Source organism: Acipenser ruthenus, chromosome 1 (assembly GCF_902713425.1).
Source record: "Acipenser ruthenus chromosome 1, fAciRut3.2 maternal haplotype, whole genome shotgun sequence".
In the NCBI taxonomy this organism is placed as follows: domain Eukaryota; kingdom Metazoa; phylum Chordata; class Actinopteri; order Acipenseriformes; family Acipenseridae; genus Acipenser; species Acipenser ruthenus.
This window is the reverse complement of record NC_081189.1, coordinates 22068662-22094213: the sequence shown is the minus strand read 5'-3', so window position 1 is coordinate 22094213 and position 25552 is coordinate 22068662. Positions and strand designations below refer to the sequence as shown.

General features: G+C 38.4%; 1 protein-coding gene across 2 annotated transcripts in view; it reads left to right on the top strand.

The window, feature by feature from the left end:
- Positions 1 to 16702, top strand: part of LOC117409220 (hippocampus abundant transcript 1 protein-like) — a 31177-nt gene extending 14475 nt beyond the window's left edge. For both annotated transcript variants that reach the window (XM_034014904.3, XM_034014903.3), the window contains 7 exons: positions 2362 to 2580; positions 2832 to 2945; positions 3464 to 3535; positions 4725 to 4837; positions 6739 to 6836; positions 12792 to 12931; positions 15129 to 16702. In XM_034014904.3, coding sequence (XP_033870795.3) covers positions 2362 to 2580; positions 2832 to 2945; positions 3464 to 3535; positions 4725 to 4837; positions 6739 to 6836; positions 12792 to 12931; positions 15129 to 15344 — 972 coding nt within the window. In that variant the 3' untranslated portion in view covers positions 15345 to 16702. The remainder of the gene's footprint in view (positions 1 to 2361; positions 2581 to 2831; positions 2946 to 3463; positions 3536 to 4724; positions 4838 to 6738; positions 6837 to 12791; positions 12932 to 15128) is intronic.
- Positions 16703 to 25552: the final 8850 nt, after the last annotated feature.

The window sequence follows — 25552 nt, the reverse complement described above, 5'->3', positions numbered from 1 at the left end:
ATATGGTCTTTCAGAATTCTTTCATTCTAATGACCTACTGTTGCTACATGTCCAGTCTGCAGTAGAGCAGTGTGTCTTAAGGTTAGTAGAACTCAAGAATGACTCGGGTGTACACATGCAACAGTTTCTTAAGATGTACCACCCAGAAGAAAGTAAGTTTGGGGATGTTTCAGCTGAGATCAAGTTGTCTGGTCACTGCCCCCCAGCAGCCAGTGTAACAAGTAATGTTAGACTTATTGGCAGCATGGACAAATACGCTGATGAAAGGTTTTCCAACTTCAACTGCACACCAGCTCAGGGTAGATTTTTATGAAGGATAAGTAGATTTTATGAGCATTTTGTCCCTTGGACAAGTTTTTTTTCAGAAATTGGCCACTCCTGATTGTGATTTATTATTAAAGCATTTATACTTCTAAAAAATGTAGAAAGATTGTGCTTCACTGATTTTAGTATCCAATTGTACTACCAGTTGAAAACAGCAAAGTTCATGAGCAGCAATACCCAGTTGTTGTTAACTGAGATTATATAGATGTTTGTTTACTCGTAACAGTAAGTGATAGTTCAGTTATGTTTATAGTCTATTACAGTAGCTGATGTGTTCAGTAAAAAAAAAAATACATGTCTGGTTATAGTGGATCTGTAGACTTTTAGTTAATATGAACTGTCTCAAACTCTGCATCATAGGATAGCTAGTATCTTGTGGTTAAGATCTGTTGAAAGAAAAAACCTTACAGATGGGGGTTGATCAATTATTCATGCTTCAATTAGAACGGCCTGTTTTTTGTTTCCATGCTGATGTGAGGTAAGCACACTTGAGTTTAATTATGCAGAACACCTTTAGCTGTCAAGATTTATTTACCTGAAATGAAATGCAAATTTTGCTGGTACTGTAGTTGAGTAGAAAAATAAAACGATCGCTCTTCCGAAACTGGCTATTGCAATCTACTGTATGAATCGTTAATAGATTTTCAGTTTTATGAAATAGAGTATTTACGAACTAAAAAAATAGCAACGGATATAATTGAGTCCTTGCCATTCTGTAAGCACGCTGCAATACACAATATGTACAGGTGTACATCTTATAAGTGCAGGACTGGGAACAAAATATGTGACTTGTTTTCATAGTCTATTCTGTAAATAATACCAAAAAGTCTGTAGGCAGGCTGTGTTGAAGTGAGGTACCATACAGACTAGGAAAATAAGAATATTTCTTGAAAGGTGCAAATATAGTATGGTATGGTACTTGAGAGCTTGTCTTCCAAATGTGCCCGTCGGGTGAATTTTTAATGCACATCTTGTGGAGGACAGAGCCATACTGTATTTCCAGTACTGTATATAAAACTACAACAACATTAAATTATTAATGAAAAACTGTACTTGTACATCTATTTCCATGTTTAAGGTATTATGGAACCATGTTGTGGGAGTTTGTTATATGTTGTGTTTGGTGTAGAACATCTGGCCTGTTCCAAATGACACTATGTAAGCATAATAATTGGCGTGGAATGCTACAGTAGGTCTAAATTCAGATAATACTGTGTGTGCACTTTTTCAGACATTGTATGCAAATGTGGTTTTAGGACTGTAAAAGGGTAGGCTACATAGTGACCTTTTGAGCAGAGGTTTGATTGTAACTTGCATAATTTACTTGTGTTCATTTGTAGAGCTAGTTAATTTGACTTTAGAAGCCAATCATATACATTGAATAAAACATTCACATGTTTTAAAAAAAATACTTCTACATTGAACAGTTATCATGCTTTTTTAAATACCCATTGTGTATGTTTGTAAGTGATGCTACGTCCTGCTCTGTATTCAGTACCATATTAATCTTGTTTTTCAGGGGCATGATCTTGTGCAAATGAACTGTAGCTGACCTATTTAACATACTGGCAAAGTAATAAACATAACAAAATTGAGCTTACTCATGTCAATTGCTCTTGGTTGTTGCTTGCACAGTTTGCACTCTATTTTGGGCTCATTTGGGCATTACACAAAATATTCCTAAACTCCATGATGATGCTTTGCTTTTGTTGAGTCAGCAGTTGATGCAGAGAAGTTGATGAGAAAATGATTTAGCTGCAGCATCTATCTGTCCATCTGTTGGGTTGTGTAGAATGCCTGTAGTGTTCATGAAGCACTGCGTACACCACTGTGTCTTTGTCCCAGAAGGTTGTGCTACCATCTGAGAAAAAATTGTGCTGTCCTGCACTAGTGGCCATATCTGTATAGCTCATGTAGTTCCTACTGGTGTCATGGATGTTTTGAAATGGATCTAAAGGTTCAATTGAACATTGTGGCCTGCTTGCGATAAAGAGCATTTTGTGCTTCGAGTTAACCTTTCTCTTTTATCTCATTCAGGTATCTGCCACTTTTGCGGCAAGTTTAGTAACAAGTCCTGCCATTGGAGCTTACCTGTCTGCCAATTATGGAGATAACCTAGTGGTACTTGTGGCCACAATCATCGCATTGTTAGACATTTGCTTCGTCCTCCTGGCAGTGCCAGAGTCGCTGCCTGAGAAGATGAGGCCAGTCTCATGGGGAGCACCTATCTCATGGGAACAAGCAGACCCTTTTGCTGTAAGTGTGTTTGGAAGAACTTTTTTTTTGTCTAATAAGTACATAAATGATATACGATACACATCTTGGTTGTCTGAAGTATGTGACTAAACTGGCTTTGGAAATTGGACAATAGGAAACAAGAAACACAAAAGTGACAATTTTTCATGAATTAATAATTGCTCTTCATAGATAGTTAAAAGCAGCATAACAATTTGTGTGTGTGTGTGTTTTTGCTGTATTGTTTACAGACTTCTAATTTTATTTTCCAGTCTTTGAAGAAAGTTGGGAAGGATTCCACAGTGTTGCTCATCTGCATCACAGTGTTTCTGTCTTATCTGCCAGAGGCAGGCCAGTACTCCAGCTTTTTCCTTTACTTGAGACAGGTAACATGACTTTGCTAGTGTTTCAAGAGAAATATTTTATATAGATGTTGGTTAGTGTTAGGAAAATGCCTTATTAGTTTGTTGTAACTTCATTTGAAATTTAAAAACAAACAAACAGATGCCTTATCGCAAGAGGAAATGCTGTGAGCAGAAACTTTCTCTGTTTCAGTGCTATCTTTAATTCTTAAATATCAGGACCGTAATAATGCAAAGTAAAATTTATATCCAGCTTTTTAGTAAAAGGTTACATTTTCAAGTTTGAGATCTTTGTGAACCACCTGTGTTTTTTGGATCAGTTTGAATTTGCAGTAATGTGGAAAAGATTTCCCAAGTAAACATTTGAACCTATTTTGAACAAATAGAGCTGTGCTTAAAATAAATGAATGAGAAGTCAGGATTTTTAACAGCTGAAATATTAATTTCACAGAGTCTTGTTAGGCATTTCAGTAGGATACTTGCCAACAAAAGCATGAAAGCTTTTGAGTCGAGTTGTGTGTTTTTTTTTTTTTTTTTGGTAGGTCATTGGTTTCTCATCTGTGACCATAGCAGAGTTTATAGCTGTTGTGGGGATCCTTTCCATTATAGCTCAGGTATGTATAATATATGTTTTTTTGGAAATGTGTATACCTAACAGAAGACTGATTTGTAATGTGTTTCAAATCGTGTGGGCAATATCAAGGGATACTGTCTTTACAGTTGATAAACTACTGTTTTTCAATAGTTTTAATGTTAAATTGTGTTAGTTGAATATATCTATAATTCAGGGTTTCCAGTTTTAGGTGTTCATGGGGTGGTTTTTTTTTTTTTTTAATATTTCAATGTTTATTTTTAACCAACTTCAGTCTCGGCAAAATTCAAGCTTTATTGGTTATATATGGCATTTTTATTTTTTAGCAAAACGAGTTGTAGTTTTTACAAAAAAAAAATCTGTTGAATCTGTTTTTCGTGTTAATTTGAATAGTTCTATCCTATACTGTATCTCTTTTTACAGCTTGGATATGTTTAGAGGGAAAACCAATCCTATTTTAAATGAATTTTTGAGTTCACAGTTTCCATGATGCGTGTGGCTGTCTTACGTTTTACAATGTGCAATATTTGCATACCAGCACCTTGATCTCAATGTCCTCTGCTAGGCATTTTACAATATTTTCACTACATGTTAACTGTACAGTTGGATGCAGTCTCCGTTAGTGGTGGGAGAAACTCTGCAAAACAAGATCACGACCATTTAGAGCCGGGGGGGGGTGGGGGGTACAATCAACACCAAACATGAAGAAACAAACTATATATGAACATAAAAATATTACACATTATACAACTAAATACAATATTAAATTATGTAAGGAACTCTTTTGCAATATTGGTAAAAAAAACAAAAAAAAACATCTTAAACATTTTGGACAGTTCACCCACCCACCTATCAGTGTAGCGACTACACAAATGTCAACGTCACACTCCTTCGATTTTACACTGCTTAGCATTTCTTGTGTGAGCAATGTATGTGATGATGGACACTTTTTTTTTTTTTACTTGTTAACAAACTCTGGTTTGAAGACTAGCCTTTGTGGTGTTTTACTGGTGTTTATAACGTAAAACCTAATTTCATTTTTTTTGTGCCAATGGTGTTTTACCGGTTAAAACTGGGAACCATATATATATATATATATATATATATATATATATAATTAACTAAAATGAGAAATAAATAAATAAATAATAATTCTCAAAGGTACTTGTAATCTGTAATGTTGTTGTTGTTTCCATGTCTTATTCCCACAGACTGTGTTTCTCAGGGTCCTAATGAGATCAATAGGTAACAAGAACACTGTACTACTTGGACTAGGTTTTCAGATGCTGCAGCTGGCCTGGTATGGGTTTGGATCTGAACCATGGTAAGGATAAGTGGCTTTGCATGCTGTGAAGCTGATCCTTTGTAGCATATACAAATATATCCTGTGCATAGGGCTGTACAAACAAAAACAAAAAGTTTGGAATACATTCTAAACCAAGGTCTGATCTTTGAAAACATCTGCATGTTGTTTTTATTAACCACTTATTAGTTATGCTATAGTAATATTGTTATTGTGGATCCATTTGTATCCAAATAGAGAATTATTGGAAATCATTTAACATTTTAAAATATTAATTTATTTCCTGGATGCTATTCTATTGGTTGTGTATTTTCTTTTCTTTGAATGTTTTGTGTCTTCTGCTATTGTCATAAACAAGAAATTACATAATACAAATGATTTACATTTGTTTGCATTAACAAACTATATTTTTTACATTATAACCATCACTCGTGCAACTATGTCCTCAAGTTGAATCGGCTGCTATGTGGTGTTAACCATTCAGAGAAACTAACAACGCTACAGACTTTCAGTTTTACTCTCTTTTTATTAATATACATGAGATGTCTATAGATTATATTTATCTTGCAGTATCTGAACAAAAACACTTCTAAATATACATATACACACACTGTATTTGAAACAGTCTATGTAAAAAAATATTTTCCTGGCACCTTTGCCCTTAAGTTGCCCATGTTTTTTCTACAGAAAATTCCATTGATACAAAAATTCCTACCCATTGTCAATTAAAATCTTAAGGTTCACACTGCTACTCAGCAGATAGTTTTTTTTCACCAGCTGTGGTGTGCCGCAGGATTTAAATAAAGTAACAGAAATATTTCATTTTACGCGGTAAGAGACAATTTGTATACTGCTGTAGCAGGGCGGCAGTAAGCCCTGCAGCTTTAAATGCATTTGTTTATTTTGAGAACGGGGTTCCCCCCTCCGCCCCTGGGCAGATTAGTTTTGTTTTATGATTTATTGTTGTATTTGACGGCAAAGCGCCGTGTGTTTTTGTTTTTGTTTTGAAAAACAACTCGTGGGAATGCGTGACTGTCAGCTAGGTATTATTGAATTAGCTGGCAGTCACGCGTAATAATTGTACCCGTGCAGATTGTGGCCGAGGGGTAATAGAATAATTGCCAGCTAGTTAAACCCCTCGGCCACGGTATATAAGCCTGCAGCTCTCTGCGCTCGGGGGTTGTACGAGAGGAGCGTAGAGAGCGAGGAGAGAGAGAGAGAGAAAAACGAAACTTAAAATACCACATAGGAACAGTGAAGGCAATCTGCCCAGCCTGACCTGTGTATAGTTTATTTATTACTTTTGTGTTCGTGATTTGTTTTTGTTTAACTATTTATTTTGCTCTGTGAGCACAGTTTCTTTTTGTTAAAACCTTTTATTTATTTTTGTTATTTTTGCTTAATAAAACGGCGCGCCGCGTCTTTATTATTTGAAAACTGCAGTCTGGTGTCAGTATTTTTACCTTCCTGATTCTGTCTGACGTCACCGCCCAGCCACCCTGTCACAACTGCTTATAACACTGGACACACCTTTTTGAATTCATGATGGCCAAAAACATACCTTTCAGCCTCTTCGAATACAGCCTCAAGTGTACACACACACACACACACACACACACGTTTCCTGCTTCTGAATATGTTAGTAATATATACTGTACATTTAATTACAAAACCCCCTATAGGGCAACAATACTAAAATAATATAGTTGATATATTGCTAGATGGTGTAGTGCATACTTCTGTTTTTACAGTGTTGTGTGTTTTTTTTGGTGTTTATCACTTTTTTGCATCATGCCCCAGGGTTATATCAGGAGGTGACCCATCTTCCAAGAGCTGTAGATTTTGCTGGTTATTTATCACAGTATTACAGTGCCCCCCTCCCCAATGGATTCTTGTATTAACCCACAGCTTCTTTCTTACAGGATGATGTGGGCAGCTGGAGCGATTGCAGCAATGTCCAGTATTACATTCCCTGCAGTAAGTGCACTAGTTTCTCGAAGCGCAGAATCTGATCAGCAGGGTGAGTAAATCAGAAACTGTTGCAGTTAATTGCCTTTTAAATTCAAGATGAGTTTATCAGATTTATACTGTCTAGTGGTGCAGTTCCAATACATTAGATATTAATAGTTTTATATCCAAAAATTATGTGAAGAAATACCATAGGCAGGTTAATGGAGAGTCTGGAACTTAACTGGTCTATGTATAGTCAGCTAGATTTAAAATAACTTTTTTTCCTATAATAACACTAAACCTTTTTACAATGGCAGTAACACCCATCATGGTGTGTGCTGTGCTGGCATATCACTGCTTCCTGACTTTGTGATACAGAGCTGCCTAATACAGTCTTTACCATCTTATAAAGAGCTGTATCTCAAGGTCAGTCTTTGTTTGAGTATTTACAACATCGTGGATAACGTAATTGCCTAAATACATTGTATAAAATGGATTCAATTTGTTTGCAAGGATGGTCTTTTTTTACTTGACATTTTAATAACTGTTATCCTAATAAAATTGATAAGATAATGGAGAATACTAAATGTACTACACACATTGAAGCCTGGTCTTTTAGAAAGTTCATCACAGCATTGTTTCAGTCCATTCTTTGTATGTCTGCTTGCAACATGGTAACAGGATTAGGGCACTTTAAGTTTCTATTTATACATCTATAGGTGCCATACAATAGAACACAATGAAAGTGAACTATCCACAACTTGGAAATTGAAACCACCACTTAGACTATTCGTTTCAATGTGGCCTTGTTGTATGGAGCTTAAATTCTGATTTAGTTTGTAACATGCTTTCTTAAATCGGGTTTCTGTGGGGGGGGTGTTTCTATATAGTATGTTGACAAGTCCTTCATAACAGAGTCCTTGCTCAGCTTTTGCATTTAAACATGACAGGCTGTGTTTCATAAATGCAAAGCAGTGATTTACAATGGTCATTGCACCATCTAGTGGTGCTAATTCTGTTTTTCATTGGGAATTACATGTACTGTATTTGTTTTTGACATGCTTTCTTTTTTTAAATATACATTTTTTTTTTACCAAATCTATCATCCTCCACAACATAATCTATAAATTGGCAATTATCTTGTGTGTGTGAAATATATGCTGTAGATAGTATCTTTTAATTTACAAACCTAGATATTTGTCCGGAAACACCCCCACACACACTCTTAGTCAAAAGATTAGGCACCTTTTCCATATGAAAAAGTGAATATGTCATTCCTGCAGATGCCTAATACAGTAGTTTATTAATATTACATGGGTTGTCTGCAGATGTAGCCATATCCATCAATCATGAATAGTGTATTGGGTGATTTTAGATACACAGTGGGTAGTGTGTTCCCTTTCAAGTACCAAATGTAACCATTACCATATGGGTGTTTACCTCCTAAAGACCCCAAAACCTGAATATTTTATACCAAAGCCGCTTGGCCAAGCCTATGACGCAGTCATGCCCGCCCCCGAGGGTATAAAGGACTGCACACACAGATCTCCGTGCCATTTTTCCTTTGAAGAACTGACCTGACAGGTGGAACCTGGTATCGGATAAGTACTTGTTGCTTATGACGTGTGTAATTTTCGCTAATTATTGTGTTTTACATAATTTATGTGATAAAGTATTACAGCATAAATACATTTTTAATTTGTGTGTATGTTGTGCACTGCAGCCTGTTTTATTACATCCCGCAGCAGCCTTGTGCCCTGCGTGAAGCCAGCGTCTGAGTCGCTCCTTCCCAGGGACCAAGCAACATAACTCGGCTGACTTGTGCTCTCCTCACAGGCTGCTTGGCTCCGGCTGGAGTTAAATTAAAATTATTGTTAAGTTACGAGACGTTTATATTCTGAACTGTAATTGTGTTATTACCGTTTTCTGTGGAGAAATATTTCTCATTTTCTGTGGGGGGTGTGTTTTTTTTTTTTTTCTCACAGCTGCTGTAGCAGCGCTGAACTGGACTGAGATGCATGCTTCAGATTGAGATTGCTTGCAGTATCATTCCACAGTGTCTCTGTGCCATTTTGGTGACTGCTTTGCTTCAACATTATGAAGGCTGTTAGTACCTCTAACAAGCAGGCTTCCCTCAGTCTCGTGTGGGTACTGACTGTGGTTTTGCAAGTAGCTTGTACAGGTGGGCATCCCAGTGCTACCCATGGTAAAGGCGAACTGGTGGACCTGTACCGTACCAGTACTGAGGTCACTGAACCTGGACCAAAGTTACCGCACAGTACCAAACCGACCTGGTACCATCCTGTTTTTGACCCGCTACCGCTCAGAGCTTACATCCCCGGTCCGGTACTAAGCCGTTCTTGAACAGCCCTGTTGCTGTCTTTAAGCAGACGGAGGCAGCACTTGTACAGTGTTACTGTACATTGCATTGCTACTTGTATAATGCCTGGGTTTTATCCCTGTGAAACATGCAAGGCCTGTCTGCCTGTAGAGAACAAGCACGGCAGATGCTCTAGCTCAGTGGTGTGCAAACTGGGGGACGTGGAGAGTCAAAGGGGGGTGCAACTATGACTAGAGGCGCGGAGAGTCTAAGGAGGGTGCAACTGTGACTAAAGGGGCATTCTGTAATATATTTTTTTTTTTTTAAAGGATAGAACTTTTTAAATAAATAATTAGGCCAAGTTCTTACCTTTTAAATGAGCCGTTGACGATCACTTTAGGACTTGTAGAACCGGAGAAATTGTGTTTGAAGTGGCGAGTGTGTCAGTGAAACTGCAGTGAACAGGGGCACAGGAAGTGCACAGGAAGTACCTGCGGTTTGTCTTTCAGAGAACAGTGTACGAGTTCCGGGTCTTGCCATTTGGCCTCTCTAGCTCCCTGTGTCTTTTCGAAGTGCATGGAAGCCATCCTGTCCCCATTGAGACAGAGGCATCAGAGTACTCAATTATCTGGACGACTGGCTCATTTGTGCCCAGTCTCCAGCACAGGCAGACGCCCACACGGAACTGGTCACTGGCCATCTTCAATGGTTGGGACTTAGAGTGAATCATGCTAAGAGTCCGCTCATGCCTTCTCAGACAGCCTCCTATCTAGGAGTGTGCTTGGACTCCAGGTCCGTGCTATTCACGGTGTCGGACGGCAGAGTACAGAGAACAACCGCCTGTTTAAGAGCTATTTTGGCTCAACAGAGTGTTCGCGGTAGTGACATTCCTCGGCCCGTGTTGAACCGCGACCGTCTATTGACAGTGTCTCTTCACTGTCTAAAAGCACTCTTGGTGGAAACGACCTGTCCATCTACGCCTCAGTGTAGCGCTGGGCAGTGTCACCAGAAGGGAGATCATCACCACGTACAGACAACACAACAGTGGTGGCTTACATCAACCACCAGGGCGTGGCCCACAAGCTTTTGCTTTGGGCACACAAGAACCTCCTCTCACTGTACTGCCCGGGGTGACAAACTGGGCGGTGGATCTCCTCTCGAGAATTCCCAGCGCCCCCGAGGTGGTGAGCCTCATTTGGGAGAGATTTGGGAGAGGTTTGGAGGAGCAGGGATAGATCCATTGTCCCCTGTTGCTCTCCATAATAGGAGAAGAGGAACCACTGGCAGTAGATGACTTTGCACACCAGTGGCCGAGGCAACTGTCCTATGCCTTCCCACCACTTGCCCTGCACCCACTGTGTCTGGAGAAAATCAGGCAGGACCGGGCCAAGGTGCTAGTAGCTCCTTATTGGCCCAGGAGACTTGTTTTCAACCCTGATGCAGCTCCTGAGCGGCCAGCCATGGAGACTGTCCAAGCGTCGCGACCTGCTCAGTCAGGCACAGGGGACATCATGGCATCCCGACCCATTGAGCTTGCAGCTCTGGGTCTGGCCCCTGAATCATTTGAGCCGTCTGGATCTGTCCAATAGTGGCCGAGGCAACTGATATATGCCTTCCCATCGCTTATGGCAATGGTTACATTTCTTACTTGAAAGAGAATGTTAGGTTATTATCATAACCCTGGTTCCCTGAAATAGAAATTTTACCATTAACCTTCAAAGTCGCTGCGTCCATGATTGCAGTGGGCTTGAAAGAAAAATTATGCTGAGAACTATGTGTACAGTCCTTTGTACTCTCGGGGGTGAGCAGGACTGCGCCACAGGCTCAGCTGAGCAGCTTTGGTATAAAATATTCAGGTTCTGGGATATTTAGGAGGTAAACATCCAGATGGTAATGGTTACATATCTATTCCAGGGAACCAGGGTTATGATAATAACCTAACACTCTGAAACTTGATGATATTATTATTATTATTATTGTTATTATTATTATTATTTATTTCCTAGCAGACGCTCTTATCCAGGGCGACTTACAATAGTTACAAGATGTTGCATTATTTATTTATTTATTTATTTATTTATTTATTTATTACATACAATTACATTATTTTTTTACATACAATTACCCATTTATACAGTTGGGTTTTTACTGGAGCAATCTAGGTAAAGTACCTTGCTCAAGGGTACAGCAGCAGTGTCCCCCACCTGGGATTGAACCCACGACCCTCCGGTCAAGAGTACAGAGCCCTAACCACTACTCCACACTGCTGCCCCAGTTAGGCTAGTCTGGGATGTCCACATGGTGGTGGTTCATTTTCATGACAGGTTTTCTTTAATTTGCTGTATATCTTAAGATGTTATCAGACCGATGTAGCTTTAAATAAAAAAATTATGGATTAGGTAAACTACATTTACATGACATGAGTTGGGTGGTCACAAACTGTTGCCAAGAAAATACAATAATAATAATAATAAGCGCGGGATTGCGTGAATCGCGCATTTTCCAAGTTGCACCTGCATATCTGCAACTTTCAGTGTGGGAAAATCCTGCAGAGATATTTGAAGACACCAAGCTACTGTATTTTTCACCCAATTTAGAATGCCTGAAATGCTACAACAATCTCTAAGGAAGTGGGTGTCAGTGACGAAAGCACTATGAGCCGCATTTTGAGGAGTTCTGGTTAAAATAAATAAATAAATAAATAAATAAAAGTAGTGCTGGATATTTTAAGTGCTGCGAGACTTCATTCTCTTGTACGTGATTCCTGGCCACTATCTTTAAGGATTATAGAAACTCAGTACACTGCAGTAAGTCAACAGTTTTAGACATAAAGGGGCGGTATCGTTGGAAAGCTTAGAAGGTCAGCTGCCCCCCCATGTTAATTTCATATTGATTCATTTGATAAGTTACATGCATGCAGCACAAACTATCCACTAGTTAAACATCCATAAATGAAAACAGTGAAGAACAGGTGAAAATAGGGCTGAGTGTAAAGAGTTAAAGAAAAGCACCTTTTTTCTTCTGCATGCAAAAACTACATGTCAGGCAATGGCAAAAGCAATGGAGAGTGCTCTGTGTCACAGGGATGAACAGCTGTTAGGTCTCCTGAAAGCAGCTTATTTTAAAGCAACACTAGTGTGAATGATGATGCAGTAAAATATATATTGTTTTTTGGCTGCAGCATAGGGGGAAATCCCCCCAGCACACACAAATGAAATTCAAGCCCTGATGTAAATTTCAGAATTTAAGTAGTTTCTGGTGGCTGTCTGAAATTTATAATTCTGTAATTCACTTAAACCACTGTTGCTTTGTTGTAAATGACTTGCTGGCAATAATATATGTATATATTAAAGTTAATAAGATACTTGGAATAGTATTTATTTCCACTGATTTTGGTAAGATAATATGCACAGACATGCATTCGTTTTTTAATTCCTCAGTAAAAAACATTAATTGTGGATCAAATAACTCCCTTCATATGGCTATTCCCTGCAGATTAAGTTATTGCCTCGAAACAAGAACGTCTTAAGAATAAGCATTTACTTGTTTTCCCGGAGACAATTGGGAATATAAAACAAAGTGTGTGTATGTGTGTTTGGGGAGGGGGGTATTGTAGAAGACATACTTTGCTAGCATTTGACAAAGTGAATAACTGTTCTGATTTAGTACAGCATGTGGTTAAGCATTTGCTTTATTTCCTTCCAGGTGTTGTCCAAGGAATGGTAACAGGAATTAGAGGCTTGTGCAATGGCCTTGGACCAGCCCTCTATGGCTTCATATTCTTTTTGTTTCATGTGGAACTGAGTGAGTTGGGCACAATTGAAACTACGCAGGATCCAAATAAGGTATGTGACAGGACACACACACACATTTCATTTATGAATCTCTTTACTCAAGTCACATTCCAAAAGTATTTGGTATTAATAACAAAGGTGTGGAAAAGCAGAGATTCGGTGCGTTCTGGACCTCTTTTTTTGTGGATGGACCGTCTGCGTAGATCTGCGGCACACATGACCTGCCTTGCAGCAGCATCTCAGACACTAGCGTGGATGTTTAAGCATGTTAATAAAACTAAAAATCTACCAGGCTATTGTATTAAATGCACTTCTATATGTCTCTGAGACCTGGACACTCTATAGACATCATGTAAAGGAGCTAAAGGATTTCAACATGCAGCACTTAAAAATCCTGTGCATTAAATGGCAGGAGAAAATCACCAATACCAAAGTCTTGCAGTGAGGTCAAACTATTCATTTTGAAGCACAGTTTATCAAGGCTCAACTTCGATGGCCAGATCAAGTGCTCTGTATGGCTGACACAAGGCTGCCGAAACCTGTCCTTTATGGAGAGCTAAAGTTGGGTAAACGCTCCGTGGGCAGACAGGGGAAGCGCTACAGGGACACTTGAAACACTCGCTGACTCACTGGGAGGTAATGGCTCGAGACAGATCACTATGGCGATGTTAATGACGACATTTGGCAGCTGAAGAGAACAGAAAAGCAAGGAAAGCTGCTTCTCAACATCAAGCGGCAGCTGCATCAGGCCTCACATGCCCTGTATGTGGACGTGTATGTGCAGCATGCATCAGACTCCTCATCCACTTGAGAAAACATCATTTTAAACAAACTCGAGGTCAGTCGTCGTCCACTCCAACACGACAGCCAGCAACTCTAGCGTAGATGTCTATGACTCTAGCGCCATACGCCCAAGTTTACCCCTCCCATCCCTCTCAATTTGTTTTTCACATATTTCTATAGTTCTGTTTGTATGTTATGCAAAAGTAAAACATGTCAGTATATGGAATCTACTTAGAAATAAACTCTTGTGACTGTGTGTTGATGGAATTCTGATATTAGCAACTGCACGCCGCTTATTGACAACTTTATTACTAGTTGCCAGTGCTACAGAGCGCACTTGCATGATTTATGCACATACTTCATGCAGCTCTTATAACACACTGACTTCACAACTATGTATTTCTGGCAGACTGAGGCAGAATTGTGGCTTTGAAACTGGCTATGAAGCTGCACGCAAAATTGAGATGGACTTACAGTGGGAGGTGGTACATTGTAAAAAGCAGACAATGTTGGAGAAGTTATTATTTTAGAATTGTGTTTTTAGAATTGATTGTAAGTACAACACATATTTTTTATGTTTTGCTTTACTCATTGTAGGGACAAGTGTAGTACATTGTTGTGTAGTACTATTTAAGCCTACTCTTTTTTGTGTTTTGTTTTACACACACATGAAGTAAACAGTTCTAGGTTTGGGTTTTTAATATGAGTCAGTCAAGACAATAAGTGAGGCAAGGTTGGATTGTAAGTATGACTTTTTATATATTTTGTTTAAATATAGCTGCTGCAGTAAAATATATTAAATAAATGACAGAAAATGTTTTTAAAGTTAATACCACATAGTTGCGCTCTTTGTGTGGGTTGCTGATTGCTGCATAATCCAGTTTATATCCTGGCCGTCATATTTGTTTAGCCTACATCGTCGAGTTGAATTTGTTTGAATTTCAGAAAGTCATATGACAGTGGCGATTTAATCACCGTTTTAGTGTTTGGAGCATCTTTCTTTTGTAGTATGTTTTAGCAGTTTAGTATATTAAGCAGTTTTTTTTTTTTTTTTTTTTTTCCCCACATCTCCCCTGCACGCCTCACAACAGAAAATGGTGTTGCTTTGAAAAGGGGTGGGATTGACAGTAATGTGAACCAATCACATGACAGAGACTATTGCCTGGCAGTGTAAGGATGTTAGGGCAATCTATTTTTCCTCCTAGGATGAGGTTTTAACCAATCACAGACCAGAATTTCCAACCACTGACAACCTCAGTAACCCGTTACTGCTTTTTCAATGACTTGCTTATTTTTGATGTATGTACAATCTAAAAACAATATAAAACACAGGATTAACATAATTCTAGTAATTCATGTTATGCAAGATTTATTGTAATTGTTTTGTAAGCTCCATTCACATTAGCATATTACACCAAGAGCCCAATATTGGTTTATATTTAAATGTCTTTATTTTTACTTACAGAGTTCAATTATCCCTGGCCCACCATTCCTGTTTGGAGCATGTGCAGTTCTTCTTGCTTTCCTAGTTGCCTTATTTATTCCTGAACACAATAACCTTGCTGTAAAGACTTGCAATACCTGGAAACACAGCAGCAGTGTCGGCAGCACCCAGAGCATGAACCCACTCCCGGGCAGTGACGAGGACATTGAGCCACTGCTGCAGGACAGCAGTGTGTGAAGGCAGTTTCAGACTGTCCGAGATCTATTACAGGATGGAAGCATCAAGACTAAAGAACCAGGTTATGGCTGAAGGCAGAACAAGACTGAGAATGTATTCTGAACTCTTTGTCTAATCAATATGTCTTACCTGCAAATCTTCAGCAATGTTGAATTGTTTGAAAAAGGTTGTTATATGGAAATCTTTCTGAAACTTTCTAAGGTTAAGTGGTCTGTAATTATTATTATTATTATTATTATTATTATTATTATTATTATTATTATTATTATTGTATATTGTTACTATTTTTGTTTTTGGGGAAAAAATAAACAAAGGCAGGTGGAGCAAGTCGACATGTACCAGTAGCAATCATTTCAACTATAGATAGGCTCTTGTGGTTTGTAACAGTTCCCTAATATATTAAATTTTGTAGGGATTGGCAGTTAAGATTTGCACAGGAGCAACTGTAAAACCTCTTTATAAACCAAACTTGTCATTTTTTTTGTTTAGTTTTTTTTTTTTTTTGCTGGAATTTGATACATTTTATGATGCTTATTGAGGTATAGGTTCTGCTTGAACTTCTCTAAACTCCCTCATTGCGATTGACAGAACACTGCCACTGTTCTATTGTTATTGATGGAAGCCAGCATATGTGTGTCTTTATACGTCCAGCTTTAGCCTTATAACAAGTCTTGACTACATTATATTTTAATTTGGTTTGTATGTAAGGCTCCATATCAGCAATGTATTCTGCAGCTAGAGAGCACTTTAAAACACAGCTTATCAAATGTGTTTTCTGATGTATCGCATCTTGTTTCTTTCTACACCTTGTCCTGCTTGCTGTGGAGTGAAGAACATTCTGTGTTTGCGATGATGGTACAGATGGTTACATCAACATATAAAACACTATGCATTATTATCTACCATTGTATCAATCAATATTTATATTGAATATTCTACAGTGATGACTGAAACTTAATTTTTTTTTTGTGATTTCTTTTCAATTGGTCTCTTATAAGCCACTAAATCTAAACTGGAAATATATATAATATATAATTAATAATAATTATATATATAATTTAAAAGTACAGAGACAACAGCAGCTCAAATACATCTAAGAAACTTCTTGCAGAAATGTGAGGTTGTTGAAATGTGCAAATGAGATGCAGTGTGTTTTGTAGCTTTTAAATACTAACACACAAACATTTTCTTTTCTTTTTTGTAAATGGTAATGTTCTGATGTTTTTGGAAGAGTTTTATATTGAGATGTTTTACACATGCTCAGTCTGGATCACAACTTTATATATTTTACTGTACTGTTTTTTCTGATGATGAAAGGATTGATTTCCTGCAGAATAAATGCTGTCAAGTTTAAAAAATGTTTGCCTTTTTTTTTTTTTTTTTTTTTTAAACATAATACATGCACAATATCTTAATATATACAACCCTAGTGTGGCTTACTATCTCAGTTTTTTTTTTAATCTTTAGTTTTCAATCTCCCTTATATTTGAGTATGTTGCAAATTATTTCACAAACTCTGGCCAGCCCCAATTTTCAATGTCTCCACAATAAAACAATTTGTGTAATATCTGTGCTGAGAGAAAACAAATAAACAAACAAAAAAACCCTTGTGGAACAAGAATATAGCTCTGCATTTGCAAAAGTGATGACTAGTTGAAGATAGCAGGTCCTGTTTTTCTTGGTTTCACTCTGTTCTGGAATGGGTTTTAGTGGGCAGGGTAAATGACACTTTACTTTTTATTTTCTAGTGTCCCTGTACAATCCAGTGGTTCACCAACTTCCTTTTTGTAGTCATTTGAAAAGGAAATGTTTAGGTTTAGTGGGTTATTTTTCACAGATGTTTTGATTGTCAGACAAACCTCTGTAAAGCACTGCACTACTTTGTTTTAGGGGTTTTAGTCTATTCTTGCATTGCTTGCATAGTCTCCCATGAGTGTAATTAGTGTAGTAAGGCTGTTGGTGAGTTATATTTTTCCTGAGCTACACCTGGGAGCCATAGCATTCAATTGCTCCACCCCCCCCCCATAATTAGTTGAAATTTACCAGAATTGTCAATCACTTAATTGGGTATACAGGTACTAAATGCCCATAGGAACTATTGCAGGAATAATTGTGCATGACTGCATACTGCTTTATGGAGGAGTGATGTCTCCAGTATGTGCTTAAAAGAAGAAAAAAAGGAAATCAAAGGCAAATAAGTCCCATACTGTTTTATTTACTAGGCTTTCTGTTTAAAAGGGCTGTGACCAACAAAACTTGTTTATACACATCTTGGTGTCAGAGGTAATTTTGATGTCACTTTGACAATCTAATATAGCACAAGAGCAGAGGTTTCCAAACCCAAAAGAATGGCATCAACCACTCTCCCAAACCATTAAACCCCCAAAAGCGTCCTAGTTGCTTATTTAACTCAATTCTGGGGATTAAATATTTGAGATTACTGTACCATTTTGCATGAAATAAGTTTAAAATTAAAAATGTAATAATGATCCATATGTAACGTACCAATACATAAATGTGCTTTTGTGGTTCAAAGCTGCATTAGAGATTTAGCTTTAATGTGGTTGTTGTGAAGACTGAAAGTAGAGAACACTTTGTATCCTTTTCCTACAACTTAATTTCTTACCTGTAATATCTATTATTTTAGTGTGTGGTCTGTATTATTCAGTATTGTTTTTTTTCTGCTTGGGCAGTTTATGGACTATTCTAAAAGGACAGTTCATTGCTGATTGTGGGGCAGCATATTCACATTGCACAGGCTTCTGGATTATTATTATTATTTGTTTATTTAGCAGACGCCTTTATCCAAGGTGACTTACAGAGACTAGGGTGTGTGAACTGTGCATCAGCTGCAAAATCACTTACAATTACATCTCACCCAAAAGATGGTGCTCAAGGAGGTTAAGTGACTTGTTCAGAGTCACACAATGAGTCAGTGGCTGAGGTGAGATTTGAACCGGAGACTTTGTGGTTACAAGCCCATTTCTTTAACCACTGGACCACACAGCCTCCTCGGATGCAATGCTTCACCTACAGGCTTTAGTGCACAATGCAACACTACCAAGCGCCTCCACAATCTGCCCTGAGGAATGTTTTAGAAGCAATTTTTGCTGAAATAGAAAATATTGGTCTTACCAGTAACAACAATAGAGAATCACCCAGAATACCCATAACAGGTTCTTAAACAGATAAGACATGAAATCCAGATGGTATCAAGTATCTTTTTTATCCTATTATTCATAGACTGCAATGATTATGCATTTGACTTGGTCATTTAGAACGTGATGTAATTATCACTGGTTGCTGGATACAATTCATATTTTTATATACACATTTGTGACCTTCTAGAGGACAGAATAATGTGTTATCTGTTATATTCTGTTTTTGTCACAGATTGTATTGGATTGTAATGTACTGTATATTGTGTGAAAAGTATTACAGACTTCATTTATTATATTTCCAAGATATATTTTTGGAACACAGGTTAAAATTTTGATCCACATTCTTTAGAAAAATATATATTTTTAAACTTTATTGACTTTTGTATAGTGGCAGTATACTCCTTGTATAAGCATGTTGTGAATTTGTTGGAAGCCAAATGCTCCAGGAATATTTACTTTTACAAGCAGCATCTATGCATAAACCTCATTTAATCCTAATTCATCACATTGCAAAATTTCACTTCAGTCCCCCAGCCAGACAACTGCAGTATTATCCTCTCTGAGCATCTGGTAGAGGACGCCACTTGGGTTGTATGCAGTGAACATACACAGGTATATTTCGGCATACCATTTTTATTATGTAGAGCCACAGTGGGCTAACTGTGCGTATGGTTATTTATTCTGCACTTTGAGTAGTTGTTCATCTTATTTGCACTACACAGCATTTGTTTGAATCCAGATTCAAACGTGCCTAAAGTGTAACCATGTAATGTCCATGGAGCAGTTCCGACTACAGTACAGTGGGTTTTTAGGTAGCTGCACATGATGTGTGCACAGCTTAAACATTGGCAATTGTTTATTGTTTTTATCTTGCTCTGTTAAACCTTCAAAAATGATGCAATAAAAACAAGTATTGAGAATGGTGTTATTGCTTATAACCAACATTGACATTCCTATGGCATTGTTATGGAATAGCCACTAGATGGCAGTATTATATTTTTATTTAATGTGTTAAGTAAATAGGCAGGTATGTAATATATAGTTTTTGTTCTGAGCCTTTTATTAGCATACTTTAAGGTGTTTTAAACATAACTTGAAAAACACTTTTTAAGAGCAGCAGGGATGTAACTATTCAAGGTTTGCATGCAGCAGTAGCAACAGTAATTTTGATATACTGTATATCTTTATTATGATTATTTCTTGAAAATTTCTTAATTGACTTAAAATTGTTACAAAATATCACAGTACAAAGTATCACATTACAAAATATCACATTGTAAAGTATCACATTTCTGAATATCACATTTCAGATAAAAGCAATTACAAACAACATGAATATGGATATCTCTAAGAGTAAAGATAAATACAAGATACAGGAAGTAGTTATAATTAACAGCAGTAGTAAAATATGGCAAGCTATGTCAGTTCAGTGCAAGTGTAACCTGATGCAAGTACTGGTACAATTGGGTGCCATATAGTCCAGTATAGTCGAGAGTTTATGTTCATAATTTAACAAATGCTGCAATGTAGAAACAAAACGATAGGTTACGGATGTAACCCCGACTCCCTGAAAGAGAAGATGAACGCCGAATTGAATACTTTAGGGATATGCCTGCTTGTCAGGTATTCGCTTAGCATTTTATATCAAAGTTGCCGATAGGCTCCTCCGCGGAGTGACGTCCTCGGTCCCGCCTCACCGAGGTAATAAATAGTCATTGTGCGGCGCTCTCAGCCTGTTTTGCATTGAACCTGCGAATACAAGTGATGCGGTCATCTTCTCTTTCAGGGAACCCGGGTTACATCCGTAACCTATCGTTCCCTTTCAATTCGAAGATGACCGCCAAATTGAATACTTTTGGAAGGCGCTCTAAAGAGTCAATCACAACTGGAAAAAAGGGTTAAAGTAATACTTACCACTCTACCTACCTGTCTGTGAAAGGCAAAAGAGACTGATTCTCTGTTCAGTGCCTATTTATTCTTTTAGGATTCAATTTACATGTGTTTATACTTAGCCAAACAACTGTGCTCAGGTACATTTTTTTCCCCTTTGATTTTCAGTCACAATCAGATTCATGACAGGAATGTGTCGAAATGTGTTATTCAAAACATGTTTTATCCTCTGTATGAAGCAATTCAAGGATTGAATATAATGGGCAGCAATGTCACCTGTTGCTGCAGTGCAGGTTGATGGATCTTCCCTTTTTAAGTTTAGTTAAAAAGGACTCAATTTTAAAGTCTGCATGCTAATTAATCTTAGCCTAGTGGATACCTATAACTACCTATGCCCTTTGCTACAAGCCCCCACTTTGGTTAATGCATGCTTTAGATATATAGCTAGAACTACTGTGATATATTATTTACCCATCAATGTTTAATGATGTTTGCAATCATTCAGCCATTTCAAGTAAAAAAAAAAAAAAAAAGATCTTCTAAAAATGTTTACCAATTTAAATGATAATAATAATAATATAAATATCAGATATATTAATTAAATATACATTATGTTCTCTTTCTTGTAAGCATGTGAGACAAGTTGAAGTGCCTTCCCATTTTTTAGCTGGCTGGGATAACGAAGGCTATAGGGAAACAACATAGTTATAGGTGTGTGTGTGTGTGTGTGCGTGCGTGTGTGTCTCGCTGATAAAAAGCCACTTTTCTGTAATGTTTCTGTTACTGGATCTACATGTTTTTTTTCTTAGATAACTAACAGAAGAGATTTCAATGCTTGCAAAACGCTATACATAATAAGCAACCTGTGTGCTTATGTATGAGTAAAACCTCCCACAGGGATTCTGACAGGGTGTAACGCATGTAACTGATTATTCCCCTGGGTTAATACCTCACTAATGTGGCACCATTATCAAATTACATTTAAGACATGTATAGCATGTTTTATCACTTAATGTGCTGGTTTCTATCGAGGAGGGCAATATTCTGTGTCAAGCCATGGGTAAAACTTCATGTCATCTTTTGAATAAAATCCAGATGTTGCACTTTGGGGTATTGTATTATCTGGGAACTGGTGTTAGACCCCAGAAAACATACAATAATGAATGTGTGTTCTGTACCAGCCCTGACACAAATATTCTTCTAAATAATATATAATTTAAACCTGCCCGTCTGATATAACCCAGAACAGTATCACAAAGCCAGAGAATTTGTTTTGGTGATGTTGAAAATAAAGTCTGCTTTTATATAGTTTTGCTGATTGAGTTATTTTTAATAAGCCTTTAAAACACTGCATTAAACAAACTAGCAATGCATTCTGCAGTCTACGTTTTTGTAATCTCTCTGGGTTGTATTTAACTGCAGTGTGTTCATTGCCAAACTGATCCGTATGACCACAAGATGGCAATAGTGAACTTCTTGATCTAATACATGGAGATACAGATATATCTATCCCAGGAAGGGGAGAGGTTCTGAGTTGTTATTTGAGACACGCAGGCAATAAGTTAAAGTATTTTAGATTTTGGGCAATTGTATCAAATTCAAAACATGCTTTTTTGTGTGTGACAAAATGACTGATAAATATGTATATACAGAACTCAAAACAACAAAATGTGGTCTTTGTGGAATGGAATGGATTACAGTGCAGTGTAGGAATTGGTCTGGACTGAACTGGAACAGCATTTAACTTCCCATCATTTATCATCTTGATTTCATCAGTAAATGACATCTGAAAATGAAAATGTGAACACCTGTGAAGACTTAGCTGCATCCACACTGGACAGAGCGACACGAACGACGCGAGCGAACTCGCCTAAAGTCAATCCACACCAGACGCGACTTGGAAACGATCCAAAAGACCGGAAATAAATACATGACCCCGCCCTGATCTCTGGCAACTCTGTTGTAAAATAAAGGTTGGACTTGTAAAATCTATAGATCAGAGTTATTGAACATCTCTATATATCCAACAGTTTTATTGTTATCATTATTAAGTGGTAATTGTACAGATGTATTCATAGTATTTTTTTTTTTGTGGTACCAGTAGTAGTAGTACGTTTTCCTTTTAAAACAGTTTGGTGAACTTGACAGAAAATGGTTTATAAATACGGCTCATAATCTTCAGAACTATGTTATTCAGAACGAGGTTGCTGTGGCCACTGACTGTGTACGAGGTTTCTTTGACAACAGTAGAGAAGCTGGAAGCTTTAATCAGTTCATACATCAGGAAATGGTTGGGAGTTCCACGCTGCCTCAGCAGAGTGGGACTTTATGGTAAAGGAATACTGCAGCTACCAGTCTCTGCTCTAACCGAGGAGTTTAAGTGCGCCAAGGTCAGATTGGAAATGACATTAGTAGAGTCACGCGATAAATGCGTAAGGGAGGCAGCACCTGTGTTGAAAACTGGAAGAAAGTGGGCGGCAAAGAAAGCTGTGGAAGATGCAAAGGCTGCCCTTCGAATTGGTGATATCATGGGGCAAGTTCAGCATGGAAGAGGGGGTCTTGGTTTCAGTTCAACTCCTCCTACATGGCACAAGGCGGCCCCAGCTCAAAGAAGGAAGCTGGTAGTCAACGAGGTGCAAAAGCAGGAGGAGAGGATGAGGTGTATAAAGGCCATTTCCCAGGCCAAACAGGGAGAATGGATGAGATGGGAGAGTGTGGAACAACGCAAGATTGGCTGGCAAGACCTATGGTCAATGGAACAGAGCAGGATCAGTTTCCTCATCAGGTCAACATATGATGTTCTCCCATCACCACAGAACCTAAACCTCTGGGTAGGAGAGGATCCCTCATGTCCTTTGTGTTCATCACCTGCAACATTAAGGCACATTTTGACAGGATGTAAGGTGGCTCTTAGCCAAGGACGGTTTACTTGGCGCCATGACCAGGTGCTGCGATGTTTGGCCTTAGCATTGGAAGACAAGCGTAACATGACCAATAAGTTGCCACCTGTTCCATCAAAACATTACACACAAAAGACAACATTCCTCCGCCCAGGAGAGCAACCACCAAGAAAAGGTGTTAAAACCAATCCTCGCCCAGGACAACTGGAAGCTGCTAGAGACTGGAATATGCTGGCAGATGTTGGTCAACGGCTTATTTTTCCACCTGAGATTGCCACCACTAACCTTCGACCAGATATTGTCTTGTGGTCTGGATCAGCACGCCTTGTTCACCTGGTAGAGTTAACAGTGCCATGGGAGGATGCTGTAGATGAGGCGTATGAGAGGAAGAAACTGCGGTATGCTCAACTTTTTTTGTAATCTCTCTGGGTTGTATTTAACTGCAGTGTGTTCATTGCCAAACTGATCCGTATGACCACAAGATGGCAATAGTGAACTTCTTGATCTAATACATGGAGATACAGATATATCTATCCCAGGAAGGGGAGAGGTTCTGAGTTGTTATTTGAGACACGCAGGCAATAAGTTAAAGTATTTTAGATTTTGGGCAATTGTATCAAATTCAAAACATGCTTTTTTGTGTGTGACAAAATGACTGATAAATATGTATATACAGAACTCAAAACAACAAAATGTGGTCTTTGTGGAATGGAATGGATTACAGTGCAGTGTAGGAATTGGTCTGGACTGAACTGGAACAGCATTTAACTTCCCATCATTTATCATCTTGATTTCATCAGTAAATGACATCTGAAAATGAAAATGTGAACACCTGTGAAGACTTAGCTGCATCCACACTGGACAGAGCGACATGAACGACGCGAGCGAACTCGCCTAAAGTCAATCCACACCAGACGCGACTTGGAAACGATCCAAAAGACCGGAAATAAATACATGACCCCGCCCTGATCTCTGGCAACTCTGTTGTAAAATAAAGGTTGGACTTGTAAAATCTATAGATCAGAGTTATTGAACATCTCTATATATCCAACAGTTTTATTGTTATCATTATTACTAGGAGTAATTGTACAGATGTATTCATAGTATTTTTTTTTTGTGGTACCAGTAGTAGTAGTACGTTTTCCTTTTAAAACAGTTTGGTGAACTTGACAGAAAATGGTTTATAAATACGGCTCATAATCTTCAGAACTATGTTATTCAGAACGAGGTTGCTGTGGCAACTGACTGTGTACGAGGTTTCTTTGACAACAGTAGAGAAGCTGGAAGCTTTAATCAGTTCATACATCAGGAAATGGTTGGGAGTTCCACGCTGCCTCAGCAGAGTGGGACTTTATGGTAAAGGAATACTGCAGCTACCAGTCTCTGCTCTAACCGAGGAGTTTAAGTGCGCCAAGGTCAGATTGGAAATGACATTAGTAGAGTCACGCGATAAATGCGTAAGGGAGGCAGCACCTGTGTTGAAAACTGGAAGAAAGTGGGTGGCAAAGAAAGCTGTGGAAGATGCAAAGGCTGCCCTTCGAATTGGTGATATCATGGGGCAAGTTCAGCATGGAAGAGGGGGTCTTGGTTTCAGTTCAACTCCTCCTACATGGCACAAGGCGGCCCCAGCTCAAAGAAGGAAGCTGGTAGTCAACGAGGTGCAAAAGCAGGAGGAGAGGATGAGGTGTATAAAGGCCATTTCCCAGGCCAAACAGGGAGAATGGATGAGATGGGAGAGTGTGGAACAACGCAAGATTGGCTGGCAAGACCTATGGTCAATGGAACAGAGCAGGATCAGTTTCCTCATCAGGTCAACATATGATGTTCTCCCATCACCACAGAACCTAAACCTCTGGGTAGGAGAGGATCCCTCATGTCCTTTGTGTTCATCACCTGCAACATTAAGGCACATTTTGACAGGATGTAAGGTGGCTCTTAGCCAAGGACGGTTTACTTGGCGCCATGACCAGGTGCTGCGATGTTTGGCCTTAGCATTGGAAGACAAGCGTAACATGACCAATAAGTTGCCACCTGTTCCATCAAAACATTACACACAAAAGACAACATTCCTCCGCCCAGGAGAGCAACCACCAAGAAAAGGTGTTAAAACCAATCCTCGCCCAGGACAACTGGAAGCTGCTAGAGACTGGAATATGCTGGCAGATGTTGGTCAACGGCTTATTTTTCCACCTGAGATTGCCACCACTAACCTTCGACCAGATATTGTCTTGTGGTCTGGATCAGCACGCCTTGTTCA